Consider the following 19,655-nt stretch of genomic DNA (forward strand, 5'->3'; position numbering starts at 1 on the left):
GTTTCCAATTTAATATTTGTCTAAATTTTAGGTCTATCAACTCTTTTATCGGCGAGTCAACAACGACACATATTCTTTATATTGAACTTGGCTCCCATTTCACATTAATGTTTTTGTTGGGTGTATGTTTATAACTGATAACTAAAAATTACAGTACATACTCTATCTCCCTCTATTGCGTATCTTTAGTTTTGAAAAAGTATTTTGGGCTGTCTGTGTTATTATTATTATAATTTCTTATCGTCAATATCTTTATCTTTTGCTAGTCAAGTCTTTAGTCAAGTGTCTAGACATTTCTAGAATGCCTTTTCTTGACAATGATGAATGTTATAGAAAGGCGTATATAAATTATTACCTTTGGTTATGGTTATGGTACAACCAACACTAGATATTAGATAGATAGATAGATATTAGAAATCATATGATACAAAGATATCATATATAATCAGTGTTATTAGTACGAACCATAGATATAGGGAATGTAAATTCCCAAATTCTGGCTTACGAGAAATTACGAAACGATTACGAACGATTTACGAAATTTTAGAAGACGTTACATAAAAAGTCCATTTCTATTTAGAGTTACTTTCAACTGAAACAGTTAATTTTATTGCTAACTGCGTATTCTTATCAGTACCTGCGTGTATGTTTTGCTTTTTTTGATATACTTGTTTTTATAAGAATTAGGTTACTAAGGCGCTCTAAACAGTCGGTAATAATAAACGCAAAAATTAAAACTGTCTGACACAGACATTAGGGATGTTGACATGAATCGCGAATATATAAAATGTTATGTTTTTACCATAGCAGGGGATATTAGAATGCTGAAAATCATATTTTGTAAGTGTAAATATGCGTAATAAATTAATTAAGAATAATTAAAATCATGCCCAGCATCACGTGACTGCAAACACAAATCGGAGCGCGTGACGTCACGGTGTGAGAAACACACACAGACAAGTTGTCAAACCGTGTTCCTGTGGCACTGACAGCAGTTTGTTTATCACATCGTTACGTCATCCAGATCACGTGACAGCTTAGAGAGTTTTTGCGCGAAATTTAAACACTAAACTAATTAAAGTCGATTTTTTATTACAAATTAATAAATAAAAATTATTTTTTTAGCAATAATTACGTACGTGTCTATCTATAAAATGAAAACAGTTCTAAAAAATTGTCATCATCCCTATCTTTTTCATTCGGTTAAAAAAAAATCGTTACGATTGGTTAAGTTCTGGAGGAGGAAAATGTCGAGAACAAAACCTCGATTTCTGAAAGTTTAACGCAGGATTTTTCGCCTAAGCTGCAGTTGTCCTTATCGCACAAATTTTAGGAGCCGCCCCCGTCAGCGCAACGCAGATATTTACCTAAAATTATCAAATCGGAAAGGGGCTCAGCTGGTCTTTTCTCTTAATAAGCAGTAGATAGAAATTAATTGTCTGTTAAAATTTACAAGTCACTACAACACGGCTAATAATAATGCTTATTTTGAAATTGTTGTACGGAATCAGTAAATAACAACATTTTAAAATTAAGTCACCTTCAGCACCACTGAAAGGCGAATTCTCGGAACCCGTCTGAAAGCGGAAAGATGTAAATAACATAAATAATGCATATTTACGCGTCGAGATTACTTACTTTGTGGAATATTTGTGCTGTGCAAACGTACCTTTATTTTTTAAATAAATTACCTTTATTTTTTAAATAAATTATTATTTTCGTAGTAATGTAGCGTGACCTTTTCGCTTCATTTATAAAGTAAAAAAACTAGTCATATTTAGATGTCTCTAATCAAATAGTATAAACCAACATTAGCTTATCAGCTATAGTTTAAATAATATGCTATCTAATAAATATTTCATTTTGTGACACGTATGACTCTCGCTATATGTGACATCTTCAAAAGTGAAAAATCAATTATTTTATGAAGTTACAAAATTATAGTGGAAAGGAGTAGGTATAACGCATTTGCATTGAAAAGTTGAATGTCCAAGTCTTTTCCAGTGCATTTATACATCTTTCGTAGTTGTCGCGCAGGGCGGGCGGGCATCGGCGAGGGCGGCGCGCGCGCTCCAGTCCACTTCCGCTCGCCGGCCGCGATAACTACTGCCCACTGCCCAACTAAACTATTTCCAAACTTACCTCGTTACCGACTTCAGTGTTATCAAATTCTAAAATTAGAACAGCAAAACAACAGTTATCAATTCTACAAATAAATACCAAATAGTTCCAAGGTTTTAGGGACATTGTGTAAACATTTCGTTGGAAATTCTCCTTTCATGAGATAGTGAGTTTGAGTTATGGCTGATAAGCTACATGAATATCAAGGGGTAACAGGCCGGCTGCACGGGGTTAGGGATAAGTGTAAAGAAAAGTGGTCGCAATGGAAAGAGGAACATCCAAAAGGAGTGAAGGAGACTTTTAAGGATTCTCTGTTTGGGATCCCTCATTCTGAAGGTCCAGGGAGGGTCTGGCAGGAAAGCGTGTATAGCGACATATTCAGGTAAGTTTTATAAAACCTCTTGCTAGTTTGATTATATATCTAGAAATGCCATGACCTATATAAACATCTACTATGTATATCTATCCTTGAGTTTACAAATCCTATAAAGAATCTTTAAAAAAAAGCATTTTATTTTCAAACCAAAACGAAATGCTATTCCGCAATAATTTAATTCAATACAAAAAGGTCGTTTCAGTTTCAGAAAGTATATATAAATATGTCGCAAGACTAAAGTCATTCTATTGAAATCAGAACAAACTTTAATATAGTTGAAGAGGATTTGGCGTTCTGCTGAAGAACATTTAAGGCAAATTTGGAAACTCGAATATCTCTGTTTAAATAAACGTAAAGCAGAGTTAGTTAAAAGACAAACGTTTCATGTGCTTATGTGCTCCATAATCCGTGAGCCGTTTTTGTACCAAAGGTTGTCGAAGGAGTCGGTCCCTCTTTCATACCTATAATAACTTTGCAAATTGACTGAGATTGATAGCGGAACCTGAGAGCACCCGGGAGGGAGTTATATAAAAGTCAACACGTTAACTTTCCGAAACTCGTATATTACACAATACGGTCGATCAGGTTTGTTTTGAGGATCAAATGTCTGTATGGGACCCATTGCCTTAAAGCAATACAAAAGTGACAAATGATGGTCAAAGTCTGGCACCCGCACTTTACTGACGAAACGCTCCTAACAAAATAGCAATACATCGTGACATTCGTGACGTCACGATGTAACGTCGCTATTGCGTAGAAGTAGTTAGAAGCCTTTTCAATGGAAAACAAGGACATTGCGATTTTGTCGGTGAAATGTTGCGTTTATGTACCTACATATATTGATGCTAATATACAATATTATTTTTAATAAAATGTAAGGAATCGAATGGTATGTATTATTTTTTTCCCGTTTTGAATGTTTAATAAAACTTGAATTTTGAAACTTTGAAGTCTTTTATTTCTTTATTATTCCCATTTGTTTTCAATTTATTGTGATAAATTGCCAATTATCTATCTATTTAACTTATAAAAGTAACCTTGTTATCTGCTGTATCTGCTGTATAAAATTCACGGTCAAATTCAGATAAAGTATTGAAGCAATAGGCTTTATAACGCTTATAATTAAAAAAAAATTGTACTTGGTTTACCATGTGTTTCTGTTATTTTCGAGTGGAAAACATTAAAAATAATAATACCATGTGTTTACGTTTTCAAGTGAGTAAATTTAACTTTTCGAAGGTAGCTAAATCATTGCGAGGAGGGTTTTCGCTTTTTAATAAGTGCCAACAAAATAAGTTTTGTCGGACAGGTTCTGGCGGTTCTGGTATTCACCTTTTTACACTTATGTAGGACCTTAAATATCTAGAAATACGCAGCGCAAATATAGCGTAGTCGCAAGATTGATTTACTGACAAACTTATGAGATGAGCGCAGGGCGCGTTTCAAGCCTATTATCAGGTTTCTAGCTGTTTCATCACTTTCATTGCGTAAGATGACATCTAAAAGGGATCTCCCAGATATAAGAGACGATATAATGCATAGTAGATAGGCCTACAACTCAATAATAAATATGTAGTGCCCAATACCCAAATACTTAAATCTGGTTTGGAACCCAGGACCATCAGTGTGATAGGCAGGGTCACCGCCTAAAAAGTTGTAGTGGCCTTTAATTAAAATATTGTTTTAATGTAAAACTTATTTAAAGCTTGATAATCGGCACAAGGAGAATAACTAGTTTAAGAAGGAACCAAGTTTTTCTTCTAACTCATCCGTTCTTCCTAGTGTACGCAGTTGTTGTCTCTGATGTCCTTACTCGTAAGTGACGGATCCAGAGAAAAATAATAACTATAGTTTGCCCGGGGACTGTCTCATTTCAAATATGGATAGAGAGAATCATACTGTCTTTGTCTTACGCTAATACTAGCACCCAAAAACAGGGATAAGTATTTATATTATTTTTTATTCTTATTTAAAATGAAGTAACCTGGAAACGGGTTGTTTAAATGGAAAATCACAAGCTCATCTTAATCTAAGCTTTTTCTTATTTTTGCGCTTAACTTAATTTTCATTAAAAGTTTTTAGTTTTTTTTTTTTTATTGAATAAGGAAACAAATTGTAGTCTAGAAATTAATACAAGACCCATCGTAGGCAAAACCTAAAAGAGTTGTAAGCACCTACTAAAAATATGTGGTAATTTGTAAATATCTATTATACAGAAGGAAAAGTCGGATCGAGCTGATGAGGATATCAGCAGCCGTGATGGGCATCGAGTTCTCATACGCCGGCGAGACCGCGTTCGTGTCCCCGACCCTCCTCCAGATCGGGGTGCCCCACCAACAGATGACGCTAGTGTGGGCCTTGTCCCCACTCGTGGGCTTCTTCATGACGCCGCTGCTGGGCTCCATCAGTGACCGGTGTCGCTCGCAGTTTGGGAGGAGAAGGCCGTTTATTGTTATGATGTCTATTGGTGTTTTATTAGGTAAATATCTTGAGCGATAATGTGAAATCTCAATGTCTTTAGGTACCTACAGGTAGAAACATTGAGATTTCACTTCTATCCACAATTGGTTTAAAACCTAGCACGTAGGTGAAACAAGAAGATCAATTATGTTTTTTTTTAAACCTGATACTCGTATTTCTATCCCTTGATTTACCTAAAGGTGCATTTCTTCAATTTATTCCATACCAGCTTTTGCCCGCGACTTCGTCTGCGTGGAGTTAGTAATTTGAGTAGCTTATTTTTTTTTAATCTGCTATTTATCGAGTCCACATACAAATTTTCACCCCCCCTTTTCATCCGCTTAAAGGATAACTTCTGAGATAAAAATTACCCTATGTCCTTCCCCGGTACTCAAACTAGCTCTTTACCAAATTTCATCAAAATCGGTTCAGCGGTTTAAGCGTGAAGAGGTAACAGACAGACAGACAGACACACTTTCGCATTTATATTATTATTAGTATGGATTATATAATATATATATAATATATTAAATATGGATATGTTTCACAATTAAAAATTAAAAAAAATGGGGATCAGATTGGCAAGTAGCGTTGTGGCAAGTGGTGTTGTAGTTATATTACCTACAAGATATCTACACGACGCAATTGCTTAATACTACCAAAAAAACGTATTTTTCAGGGTTATTATTAGTGCCAAACGGCGAAGCCTTAGGATACGCGTTTGGCGATGACAGGCCAGCCAACCGCACGGAAGCACCCTCGGTTCTCGGTCCACGGAGTTCCATTCTAGACTCCACCGACACCAACTATCATCCGTGGGGAGTGCTGTTTACGGTGCTTGGAACGGTATTTTTGGATTTTGACGCTGATGCCTGCCAAAGCCCCGCTAGGGCTTACTTGCTAGATGTCACGGTGCCAGGTATGTTTAAATATTGATGAGAAATTAAAATAAGGTCGTTTATTTTTTATTTAAAACGGTTCCTGGAAATACGTATGTCAAACTGATATGAATCAGCGATGTTAATGAATGAACTGAATTAATAATTAAGAAGTACGAGAGATTAACATTCCTTAACGTCGAAGCATTCGAAGTTTATATATAGAATAATTTACTATATAAAACATATGTCAAATAATAATACCTCTACAATCACATCCTTAAAGTTAATAAACTAAAATAAATAAAATAATCGTTTAAATAAAATTTTGATAGTTAATATTAAGCAATGCGTACTATAATGTAAGCATACATGTTAAATTCTTATTTGGGGTTCTCCGTGTAGTTGTCTGTTATGCATATACACATATTTGATGTAAGTATATCATCGTCTAGAAAATAGGATTGGAATATTTCATTTTAATGTAATCAAAGAAAAATCTATTAAAAGACAATCTAAAAAAATTCAATGCACTTCACTGAAAAACAAGGACTTTTTTTAAATAGTTACTAATATTTACATATATCACGTAAGTCTCACGTACTCACGATCGATCGTATGTTAGATAAGGTAGATAAGGTTAGTTGTCACATATATTAATTATTCACAATTAAAAGTTAAGTAATTCTATCTCCTATGGATTTTTAGCCTCGTTCATTTTTCTCAGTAACGGAAAGCCTTATAATAGTTAAAATACCTATTCCTAACACTGAGTAGTAGTGCTTAAAATAACCCACTTGATACACAATACTGTAAATAGATAAAAGCGGCTTACTCACGATTCAGTAGTGCCACTGACACTGATTGTGAGTTGCTTAAATAGGTACACGATGAAATTTAAATTTAAAATTCTGATGAGTTGCAAAATATTAATTACCATCCTAAATAGAATTAAATATGCGACATCTCATGCAATTTACTTTACCATCTACTTAATTAATTAGTTACCTAATGATATTGTTAATAATAATAATAGTTTATAATAGCACTATACGGAAGCGAAACGTGGACAATGAGGCAACGTGATAGGGAAAGGCTATGGAGGCTTTTGAGATGTGGTGCTGGCGACGAATGGCAAAGGTCAGTTGGACGGAGAAGAAAACAAATGAAGAGGTTTTACGCATGGTAGGAGAGAAGAGGAGTTTGTTGAGAACCATAGAAAATAGAAGAGGAAAGATGCTTGGACACCTGCAAATGCACACGACGAATTTATCAAGAACATAATTGAACGAAGAGTTGAGGCAAGGAGACGGAGGGGGAGACGAAGGAGAACATACATAGATCAAGTAATGGAAAAACTCAACGTCGTGTCGTATCAGGCTGTCAAGGAGAAGGCAGAGGACCGACACATATGGAAATCGCTCCACCGACAAGAGTATAACTCTTAAATATATGATGATGAAGATGAATGATAATGTTAAAATTCATAACCACATGATACATACATGGACACCCTATTTTTATTGAGGGGAAGTAGTGTACGTCAAGTGCCATCGTTTTGGCGGGGAATTTAACAATTTGACAATGACACGTTCACAGCTCATTGCTTTATTGCTCATAAGGCTTTAGGTTTTTTATGGTTGTTATTGGTATAAGGTATCTAATTATCTGTACTTACGCAACAAACCTATAAAAGTAAATATATAATATTCTCAGTCCAAAGTTAGGAGTCCCAAAAGTAATCATCTTCATCTATGTAAATGACTTGCGTGATTACGCTCAGAATAATTTTCTTCAAAACTCATTACCATCCTTCACCTACTTTGATTATTACAATTAATTTTAACTCAATATTTGTTCAGGTGATACGTCATATCATGTGACTTTGTTATTTAGAACTTTAGGCAAGACGGGCAAAAGCGTGTGTCAAAAAGATATTTGAATGGTCGTAAAACTAATGTTTATACGCCTTTCTATATTACAACGTTTGAGGCTTTAACCGCTTATCTATTCTGTCTGTCCGTGATTGATTTATCTAGACAACGTTTTTAGTAACGAGACCATAGTAGGTAGCAGCTTTACTTTGCTAAAATTATAAACAATTGTTAATGTTAATGTTTGTGTGCATATAAAAGTTCATTATCTTGGCTACATTAAAATTATGAAGATGAGCATTCTGAGATAAAATTAACATAGAAAAACAGCATTTTTTTTGGGGGCACTGCCATCGGCAAGGCAGCCGATGAGTTAGTTAAATCGTACCACCCATATTATAATTGTATCTATGCATAATTTTGCAAGTTTATTGCTTATTTAAGGGTCAAATAACAAATATTTATTCCCAGAAGCCAAAATCATACTTATACGACTCAATAATAATTGGTACTTGGTAGTTTAAATCGTACCTATGCCCGTATGCAGTATATCAGGCCGTATGTTGGATTTACGTAGGTGTAAAGTAAATATTTAGTAGGCCCAAATATTTAATGTACCTACTCGTAATTGACTGATAATTCTGTTTAATTGTGACCAGTGCTGAATTCAGGACGACAAGTTATGTCACTTCCCATTAAAAAAAATATGTACTCGGAAAATCCCGTCTTTGATAAAAAAACGTTTGTTTTTACAAGATTTTGGTGGCAATTTCTCTTAGGGTTCCGTACCCAAAGGTTAAAACGGGACCCTATTACTAAGACTCCGCTGTCTGTCACCAGGCTGTATCTCATGAACCGTGATAGCTAGACAGTTGAAATTTTCACAGATGATGTATTTCTGCTGCCGCTATAATAACACATACTAAAAAGTACGGAGCCCTTGGTGGGCGAGTCCGACTCGCACATGTCTGGTTTTTTATAAGCTCTAAAAACCCCGAAGCTTTGAGATCTAGAAGAACAGTCACTACTAGAAGAACTACATAGTATAAAGCAAAGTCGCTTCCTGCTGTCTGTCTGTCCCTATGTATGCTTAGATCTTTAAAACTACGCAACGGATTTTGATGCGTTTTTTTAATAGAGTGATTCAAGAGGAAGGTTTATATGTATACATCGTGCGAAGCCGGGGCGGGTCGCTAGATATTTAATAAAACTTAAAATTAAATAAAGGAGTATGGCCTTTATAAAGGCCTCTGGGGCCCAGGAGGATATAATAAGAAGACAATGGAGTCAGTCTTGCTCTATATAAATGATCTTCCTACTTGTATTAAACATCGCTGCCTTTTGTTTGCAGATGATACAACGATAATTATTAGAGGTAAAAACGACAAAGAGCTAAAAGAGAGCATAAATGCTACTTTGACTGATGTAGGGCATTGGCTGCATCGGAATGGTCTCTGCATGAATGCTTCAAAAACTAAATTAGTTCGATTTGCTACAAGGAATAGTAAAATAATACCATTAACTATAAAAATTGATAATGAGCAAATTGAAGAAGTATCACATACAAAGTTCCTAGGCAATGATATAGACGAATATTTAAATTGGAAACAACAAATAGACGTAGTTTCCACTAAAATCAATAAATTTATTTATGCCATAAAAAAACTGAAGCGTATCACTTCTGACAAAACCGCGCTACTTGTTTATCATAGCTATGTTGCTTCTGCACTGCGCTATGGAATAGTATTATGGGGAAATGGCACAAATGTAAAACAAGCTTTCATAGCACAAAAAAAATGCGTGAGGGCTATAGCGGGAGTCAGGTGGTCAGAGTCATGCAGGCCGTTGTTTAAAAAGTATGGAATCTTGACAGTTCCGAGCTTATACATCTTAGAAATGTGTAAATTCGTTAAATGCAATTTGGAATTATTTGATCAGAAATGTAACATTGGAAAGCGCACAGTCACACATAAAGCTTTGATTGTCCCAAAAAGTAGATTAGAAGTGAATAAGAAAAATTGCTACCACATGGCTGTCCGCATTTACAATGCACTTCCTATGTCATGGACATAGTTACCAAGCAACAAATTTTTCTCTAAGTTAAAAACCTTTCTATTAACTGAATGTTATTACAATCTCGATGATTTTTTTCTCAGAACAGAACAAAATCGATCGCTTGACATGTAAATTATAATGTATATTGACTTGAATTGTAATGTAAACTATACTAATATTGAATTGACTCTGTCTTTGGAATGTAATTTATCTAGCTATTATATATATATTACTATTGTATTTTAGGAATAAGTCTATTGTATACCCTAAACCGGTTGATTGTGACACTTACTATTATAAGATACTATTGTAACATCTGTATACTGACATGCACAATCTGACAATAAATGATTACTTACTTACTTACTTACAAAAACTCCCTTGCTTACTGTATGACCCACGCGTATCGCTCATTTATTGATGCATTAAGTTAAGACGAAAGTGGAGGACCCGCGCGCCTTTTCATACAAACGTGGTCCTCATTTTCCTCTCTGGATATTAACATTATTGAAAATATTTTGACATAATTTGTTGTATATCAAGCACAGCTATGCCCCTACGTTTGATTGTTTTCGAATTTTTAATTATTATAAAAGTTAGGAGCGTTTAATTTTTTTTATGAAATCTGTTTTTACAATAATCAAAAAATCGAAAAAGTCAAACGTAGAGAGGTATAGCTATGGTTAATATACATCAAATTATGAGAGAGAAAAATGGGGACTACGTTTGGATGTAGAAGCGGCCGTCCGCTTTCATCTCAAAATGTACAAATAAATGTTTTATTTAAACTGGAAACTTTTTTACAGAGGATCATGCAAAGGGACTTAGCACATTTACGATAATGGCCGGCTTAGGCGGCTTCATGGGCTACGCCCTCGGCGGCATTAACTGGGATGAAACGCGATTAGGTAATGTGATACTGGTACTAAAACCTACCTGTTTCGGTGGTTTTAAACTAATAAAGTTTGACGAACTTGTTAAATAAAACAATTTATGTGGATTATTCTATCAGAAGCCAACCTTGATTACAGATTTATGGAGACAAACGAAATGTAGTAGTTTTATAAACCTACTTATTTATCTTGTGTTACAACCAAATCTACCCTTAACATAGGATTTGCGTAGGTAGTACAGCTATTTAAGTAATACTATGCACAACATTATTTGTCGGAGAAAACATATTTTTTCCTAAATTTACCCCGTGTCAATGGGAATGAATATAAGGTACAGCTACTAGGACACAAATTTGCTTAAAGTGTTTTACACAAATTCGTATTTGTAACGAAAATCAGAAATTAAAATTACATATAAACATTTTAGGGGAGTTATTTGGAGGCCACGTCAGAGCAGTGTTTTCGCTGATCACCGTGATCTTCGTGGTGTGTGTAACTGCCACCGTCACCAGCTTCAAGGAGATTCCTCTCGGAGAGCTTCAGGAGCAGGAGGAGTTCAGGAAGCTGGCGGAGACGGAGAGGGTGCAGGAGAGCTTTGATGCTGGAGATGAGCCTGTGAAAAGCTTGAAGCGAGACAACACGACGTATGGCTCGTTGAATCAACCGGCTGAGGGAGATGACCAGGTAACTTTACTAATCCGTCTTCCTAACTTATTAGGTTTAATGAATAGATCCACTACCAAAATAATAATGATAAAAACTTTTATTATGGATATAATAAGATGAGCGGTACTGTCATAGTAAATTTTGTAACCACAGTAAATTCACTGCCATCTATCGACATACTTTAAAACTAAAACTGAAGATTTATAAAAATACGATAAAGTGTATTTAAACTTGGATAAATGATTTTTTTATGTGCAATAATTAATTTTATATGATTTTGACCCATGTTCTTTCACTGATATGCGTTGAAATTATAAATAACAAACAAAACCGTCAACGCCCTCTGTACGAGAGTAGGCAAAAGGTAGTGGCGCCATCTGATCGAGAATGAAATTTTCGTGATTTTCGAGGCACGTTTTTTTCTTAGACTGTATCCATCTGTTACGGAGTTATATCTATCTTTGTTATAACTAATACTATTATATATAAATTGGCTTCTCCAAGGCTGAAGAACAAATAGGAATGGAAGAACAAAACCACCGCTTCAATCAAGCGAGTTTCAAGATCGCTAGTGTATCACGTAACTTTCACCGAAAACTGCAGCCAAAATCGACAATTCTTTTTGGGGATGTGAATACATTATTTTGTTTGCATAAACTCACAAATAAACAACCTCTCGCCCTAATTGCATAATAGCATATGGTATGGCACTCTTTTATGCTACAATTTTATCCCAGAGATATCTCTGGGATAAAATTGTACCATCAAAGAGTGATTCTACAAGCACTGCTTACTTCCATTAGGTTCCAAAAATATTCTCAACGTCAAAAATATTTCCCGTAACCGCGGCTACGTGCCAGTTACATACGAGTACGAGCTCTAAACGAAGTTACGAAATTCAATCTCTCTGCGTGACGTTAATAAGCTTGTGACCTGTCACATAGGGTTTCGCTAGTCTAGGATATTTGCTACATCACTTATTTCATTGCAAATAACTTTCGAGTCAGCCAGAAGCACACAAATGTATTACTTACTTAACTAAAAGTGCGCAAGCAATTAACTATTACCCTGTAGTCTTTCAGCAAATATATAATAGAATTAAATTACAGGAAAAAAAAACTGTCGAAATATGAAATTTAATCGAATAATGGCCACTTTTGTCAAATAAGTGACACTTTTATAATTATGTTACCGTTGGCTTTAAAAAAATAACCCTTATTATGACTGTGTTTTACAGAACGGTACAAGCACCAACGTACCCGAAAGCAGTCAGGGCGAGCACTTGTCCCTGCGGCACTACCTCCGCTCCATCGTGGTGATGCCGTCCTCACTCCGCGTGGTGTGCCTCACCAACTTGTTCTGCTGGATGGCGCATGTCTGCTACTCACTGTACTTCACTGACTTCGTGGGTGAGGCGGTGTTCGGTGGGAACCCTGCCGTAAGTATTAATCGACGAGCTACAGGCCTATTATATTGGTTTTCATGGCAGCTCGTGACGACGGATATACGAGTACCTAATGCCACTTATAAAAGTAGCGAGATTATTAGCGCGTAAATTTTATCTTTAAAATAAAAAAAATAAAAGTAATTAAAGTATTATTGCAGCTAGTTTGCATAGTAACAGTTTAATTTATGCATTGGCAACTAATCTTATCATTGTACGCGCACGTATTCATTTATTTCTGTCGTAGGTAAATCTGCAACATTTGGCTTCGATAATAGGATGAATATTTTTGTCAACCGGAGATATTGTCAGCTCTTATCGAGATTTTCTGGATTTTACACGCCACATTTGGATGATTAATTGGTATCGAGATTTTCACGTATCATTTTTGTTGTAGATAAAATTATAAAATTGAAATTGATTATGAAACTACATTATTAACGTCACGTCACAATAAATATTTTGTATATATTTACGGTTTGTGATAATTATCGTAAACATATTTTTCTTTCGGGTTGTTAATCTCATTTTTTCAAGGGCTATTCAAAAATATTATATGGGTTAAGTAATTTAAACACATATTTTATAACAAAATATATAGCAGAGTTTAATAGCACAAAAAACAAGAATCAAAAGTCAACAACCACAAGCGAGGCGTTGCAAAAAGCCGGAATAGCGCTAGGAAAATGATGATAAATTGATAATCAATGACCGTTAATATTAAAACAAAGCAGAGCTCAAAATCCTCAACTATTTTTGAGGATTTGTGAGCCAAGATGTTTTACTTTACATCTCTTATTTTCCTCTTTATTGTTAATCTGTCGAACATCGTACTTGTTCTGCCTAGTGATATGGCCCAGATATATTAATTTAAGCCAATTATGATGTCTAAATTAATAATATGTAGTTGATAATTATTTTGTGAAATGTTAAGTAATCATGTCTTAGGAACCTAAATCAAAAACTCTAAGCATCTAATCTACAAGTGTGTAGGCAGTGGCAGTTTCTAACTCTGTACCTAAAAGTGAAATCTAGCTTTGTTATAGACTTATCTTAAATAAAGGTATTATGAGTGTAAAACAATTAATAAAAACAAAATAGGTGTGTGTAAATATTTGTAAGTTAGGTAGGTACGTTACGTTAAATGTCTCGCTGATTTGATAACTGTTTTCTGTCTGATGGATACGTTTTGTGTGTGTAAATATTATGATTGAATATATTATATATAACAAACCCTTTGAACGCCAAGAATGCTTATTAGTCAAAGTAGCAGATTTTGCAGCTCTGGCGATTTAATTCTATCGGTCTGAGCCACCTTTGCTCTCGCTCCTTGATGGAATTTGCCTCGAATCCCGATCTAAATGTCGAATATTATTTCAATTTCAATTATTTCCTGAGAAAAGATTTTATCTATTAGAATAGAGAAATCGATTAGAACGTATTCATTGCATTTTAGTTATGGGTAAGTAGGTAGGTTACTTGTGCCTAATAGTAATGGGAATTGGGAAATTGCCGAGAATATTTCCGATTGAGAGAATATTCTCGGTAATGTTACAGTAATATTACCAAAACTGGCAATTTATCAAAAAGCGCGTGTTTTTTGTATAGAAACTATTTTTTTCTAATGTTGAAATATTTTAGAAATACAAGGTTCCTTATTCTTACGTGAAAACCGGGATCATTTCACTTGAATTTCATGAATTTATCGTAAGTTTCCATCAATTACCGTAAAATTCTCATTAATTAATGAGAATGCAGGTGCAGGAATGAGGTGCAATTGCAGGGAATTTTTTTTGGTAATTTATGTTTTATTATGGAAATATGGTCTAAATTTAAATTTTAAAAATATCCCTATCTCAAACTTAGAAACCCTTTTAGGTAGGTATGTATTATATGTATTTTCCATTTGTAATATTACTGACTTTTTTGACAGCTCTACTCACTAAGAAAAGTGCAATATAATCATAAAAAAATGAAAATTTCCCTATTTTTCACCTCAGGAGAATATTACGGAAATATTCTCAGTAAATAACGTTACCGAAAGTTTCCCATAACGGAAACTTTCCGCTCTCCCATCACCACTTGTCCCACATCATTTTTTTTCTAGAATATCTAAATGTGATTTACTGTCTATATAAGATTGTTTGCATAGGTAAATAGACTTTTTGTAATGTGACGCTTATTATTATAGGCGCCAGTCGGCTCAGAAAGCCGTGAGCAGTACGAGGCCGGAGTGCGCTTCGGATGCTGGGGCATGGCTATGTACTCGCTGTCATGCGCCTGCTATTCGACCATTATCGAGAAACTCATCAAAAGACTAGGGTGAGTCTTATTCAAGTCCACAGGCTTAGTAGTTAGCTTTATTTAGCACTAGCTAGTGCTTAGGAATAAAGCCGAGTGCAGTATGAAGGGGTGTCTTACGGCTTGTGGGGAATGGTAATGTTATCTGTGTCCCACGCCTGTTACTCCACCGTCATCAAATACCTCATCAAGAGGCTTAAGTGAGTCTTGTAACACACGAGGCCATCATGAAAGCAAAGCCGAGCACAATACGATGTTGTACAATATCATACTCGCCATCCTGTTTCACTCCTGGTTAACTCCACCGTTATAGAGAAACCCAATAAGGTGCAGTGGGTTCAACCAGCAGAGTTTTTTTAAATGTAGGTATCACTTTTTTTAGATCATAATACGGTTGCCAAAAATATGTATAGCAATCTTGAGGCCTTACGGCCTTTAGGCATTATGCCTAAACGCGCCAATAAAAATTAGTAACTATTTTTGTACAAAAGCTATTAACATGAAAATTGCTTCTAAAAATGCGTAATGTTATTATTGATCGAACTCATCGATTACTTTTTTTTAATAACTAAAATAACTAAAAATAATAATTCAATAACATTGATAATCGCAATCCCGGCTGTCCGCTCAGTGCGTAAAATGGCCAATGGAATCTGAAAATGAATGAATGGGAAGGAATCTGGTGAAAATGCTTGTTATGATCCTCAATCTGGCTTGACGATAGACACCGAATTAGTTAATGAAACTGTTAAAAATAACTCGACCGCATTGAATGTCGTCAGAATCTTGAATATCGTCAAAACGTTCAATAAAATATCAAACCTCGACTTAGCTGTAACTATAATCAATAGGTATCCTACTGTACCTAGCTCCGATGTATCACTGCGTGTATTTAGGGTTTAAACAGTACCTAGAGCGTCACCTACATCCCCAGGTGTGCAATGCGCAACTCATATACCCACTGAGCCGCGTTATTGCGCGGCTGTTGATCCTTGTAAGACGATTTGCGATGCCTTATGGGTCACTGCCGGTGCACTTCGTAAACACATTACGAGGGGATAGGGGTCAAGTAAAAGCATGTGTTTTTTCGGAGGGTACATTAGGCTTTATTTAAGAGGTGTGTTTGTATTCATAGTTTGTTTTTTAATCCACAGTTAGGTACATTATTACAGTTATAGCGCTATAAAAACATGCCAATTTATAAAAATGAGAAAAAATGTTTTGTCGAAATTGCAGCCTCCTCCTCACATGTTGCAAAGAATGAATTCATATAACGAAAAAAAACATTTTAACTTATTTTTCCAGACTTTAGCGTTTAAAATGGTCTAAAATTGCGGCATTTGTGTGGGCACTGGGCAATAGGTCATGTACCTAAGGCTAATCCAGATTCATTTAAATAAAATATATTATTACGGACTCCAAGCACTCTAGCTTTGCCCGTGACATCGTCAGCAGAGAACTCGTTTATAACGTAACTCAAATCACCCATTAAGTAGGTACTGTTAGCCTGATCTTCGATTCATTTCATACCATTAGGTATAACATCACAGATATACTAAATTTGAATAAAAAAACAATATCAAAATATAAGTGCCTGCGTAATAATAGTAGCAAGTGGTATCAGCCGTAAATCGAGCTCGCTTTAGATTTACTTAGGCGTCAGCAGCACGTTTTAAGGTTTGAATAAATTTAATGCGACGAATGGAATTCACTGTTTTCTTTTACTTTTTAAGTAGGTTAGAAAGTACCTAAAAAAAGAAAAGAGAAAAATATGGAGCTTTTACTTAATTTTAAATGGTTTTACTTTTACTTACATTTTTCGTACATTTAAAATTTATTTACATTTGAGACGAACGGAATGATCACCTTTTTACTTAAACTTTTTCCCGATTTCTCATTTTGCAGACCAGCGGGCGCAGCATGGTTCCATTTTTATCGCCTGTCACTGTGCCCATCACTTTCGCACTTACATACTTGTTAGAACGTGGCAGGCATGGTGACAAGCGATAAAAATGCGACCGTGCTACGGCCGCTGATTGCTAGCATAATTCGATTAAACATAGCATATCGACCTGATGTAGTAAAGTATTTTATTATTAACATACATAACAAATTACATATCTAAGCATAAAAAAAAAACATTAAAACTACATATTATCTAAACAAAAACCTGATGTTAAATGCTCCATCCACAAGAAATTATCAGAAAAAAAAATGTCTCTAGATAAATAAAACCTTAAATGTTTTACTAAAAACATACAAACATATGAAAGAATTCGATTGTATTACGATCTTTTCTAAAAAATATTGCATTTCGAAATTCTGAAATATGTGATAGAAGTAGCTATCAGTGGTAATACCTATACCATCTCAGTGATAAGTCTCTTGAAGTTGTCAAACGGCCCAGATACCGCAGTTATCTCACTCCGCCCTTCAATTTGACTGAGCAAACATTTCCTAGTGCTAACAAGATCAATCCACCCTTGACTTTCAGTTTCCTGTTGCACTTGCTTGGCTTCCACTGATATAATCGATAACCGACTCAATCGCTAAGTTGTACAAATCAAACATTATGGGACTTTGATGGATGTTCTTTCTGTCTCCAATCACCCACGCAAAAATACCTATTCATAAATATAAACATTACTCGTACATCGCGATTTTGCGCAAACATGATTTCCGGATTTCAATTCGCCAGATGGAGATCCTTATTTTATCAAGAGTTATCGATTCTTTTTAACGTCGTTATCTGCAGGTCGTTAAACCGAGGTATTCAGGTTCTAATTTCCTTATTGGACATGAAATTTGCGGGTGAAAGATTTTTATTAGGTAAGACTGAGACGGAGGACATTTAGTTTTTAACTTAATCTTTTATTTCATCCATTCATGATTCCCAAAAACATAAAAGAAATGGAAATCAAAAATGATCACAGACAAATGAAAATTATATACAAGAAAAAAATCACAGAAAGAGAAAGATTGGTAGTAATTGAAGTATTTTATTTCAGGGCTAAGAAAGTGTACGTTGGTGGACTGTGCACGTACAGCTGCGGGATGTTCATGCTGTGCGCGATCAGAGCACGCGCAGCCGTCATACTGTTCAGCTGGACGGCGGGCGTCATGTACTCCACGCTTTTTACCATGCCCTACCTACTGGTGGCGCATTACCACGCCACGGGCACGGTAAGAAAATTATACACGATATGGATTTTTTACAAGATGGAAATGCCTTTAATATTTATTTTTCCCTGCTGGTGCTGAGAAGTAGGTTTGAAATCTTTTGTTTTCACTAGTTTTCGTCCTAAACAATTTGTTTCACCTTTTTCTTTTGACCTATTCAGATTTTCGCGAGCAGAGGGGTCTTGTTAGCCGGTAAATCGCATGCTCCCAAAAGTGTTTCAATTAAATTCGTCTTGTTTTGACCAGCAGCCTCCTTGGTTCTTGTTTTACTTTAGTAAACAAGATCTACGCAGGTCTCAGCTGGGTACATACGCGCATACGAGCTCTAAAAAACCTATATACTTGCTCGTTCCCTTTAATGGAGATGAATTAAGTAGTAAACCAATGCCTTTTCGTATTCCAGTGGGACAGCGCCGGCGGCGGCAGTGGCGATGCTCGCGGGCTAGGCACGGACGTGGCAGTGGTGAGCAGCTGTGTGTTCGTGGCCCAACTGCTAGTGTCGGTACTGATGGGCTTGGCTGTAAGCGCCTCCGGTTCCACCGCTGCCGTGGTAGCCGTCGCCGCCGCGTTAGCCGCCGCCGCCGCCTTCACTGCAACCAAGATCACTTACTTAGACCTATAAGATTAAGATTATTAGCTGTTGCCCGCGACTCCGTACGCGTGGAGTTGTATGTTGGTGGTTATGTCGCAGGCAAATTGTAAGAATCCGCCGTTTACAAACGGCGTCGTCAATTTACAAACGTTGTTGTTTGTTAGTGCGCTCAATAGTGTCAACGTAAACGTGATGGTTGTCGGAGAGTGACCATGGTTTGCTGTTTTATAAATTCACATTAACTTTTATACCACACCACCACCCTCACGCGCGTTTTAACTGTGGTCCCACTGCTTTGACCCACAATGGATCAACGGGTATTTTTTTTACCTATTGTCCCACCGTTCTAAACAGTTCGCCAGTGGGTCTACGGGTAATTTCTTTTACCATGGTTCCACCGCCGCACTGTTTCTTTTCTAAAAACATTTCGTTCACAACTTAACTAGACAGAGCCCCGCTTCGCGGGGCTTCTATTTCTGGGCGGTTTGCCCTTCGGGCATCTGAAGCTACCTAACGAACCTAACCTACCTACCTACCACCTACGCTTTTTTCCCCAAAGTGTAATGTTTTCACGGACGTCACATTAAATCAATAGGTAAGTAGGTTAGGTTCGTTAGGTAGCTTCAGATACCCGAAGGGCAAACCGCCCGGCTCCGTCTATTTAAGTATGAAGGAAATTTTGAATGAGAGAGAATGTTTCTTAAAAAAAAACAGTGCGGTGGGACCATCCAAGAACTCCAGATTTGATGGACATGCCAGAGTTTTTCATAGTTTTGATGTGCAGCGCCACGCGTGGTAAATTAAAGAACTAATGC

General features: G+C 36.0%; 1 protein-coding gene across 1 annotated transcript; it reads left to right on the plus strand.

The window, feature by feature from the left end:
- Nucleotides 1–1,984: 1,984 nt before the first annotated feature.
- On the plus strand, nt 1,985–19,389 carry LOC134743340 (proton-associated sugar transporter A). Its single transcript, XM_063676733.1, has 9 exons — nt 1,985–2,503; nt 4,714–4,976; nt 5,637–5,876; nt 10,571–10,672; nt 11,085–11,341; nt 12,561–12,761; nt 14,959–15,089; nt 18,077–18,251; nt 18,652–19,389. The coding sequence occupies exons 1-9, from the start codon at nt 2,301–2,303 to the stop codon at nt 18,868–18,870; spliced, it is 1,791 nt and encodes a 596-aa protein (XP_063532803.1). The 5' UTR covers nt 1,985–2,300; the 3' UTR covers nt 18,871–19,389.
- Nucleotides 19,390–19,655: the final 266 nt, after the last annotated feature.

The sequence above is a fragment of the Cydia strobilella genome, chromosome 8, assembly GCF_947568885.1.
Source record: "Cydia strobilella chromosome 8, ilCydStro3.1, whole genome shotgun sequence".
Lineage (NCBI taxonomy): Eukaryota > Metazoa > Arthropoda > Insecta > Lepidoptera > Tortricidae > Cydia > Cydia strobilella.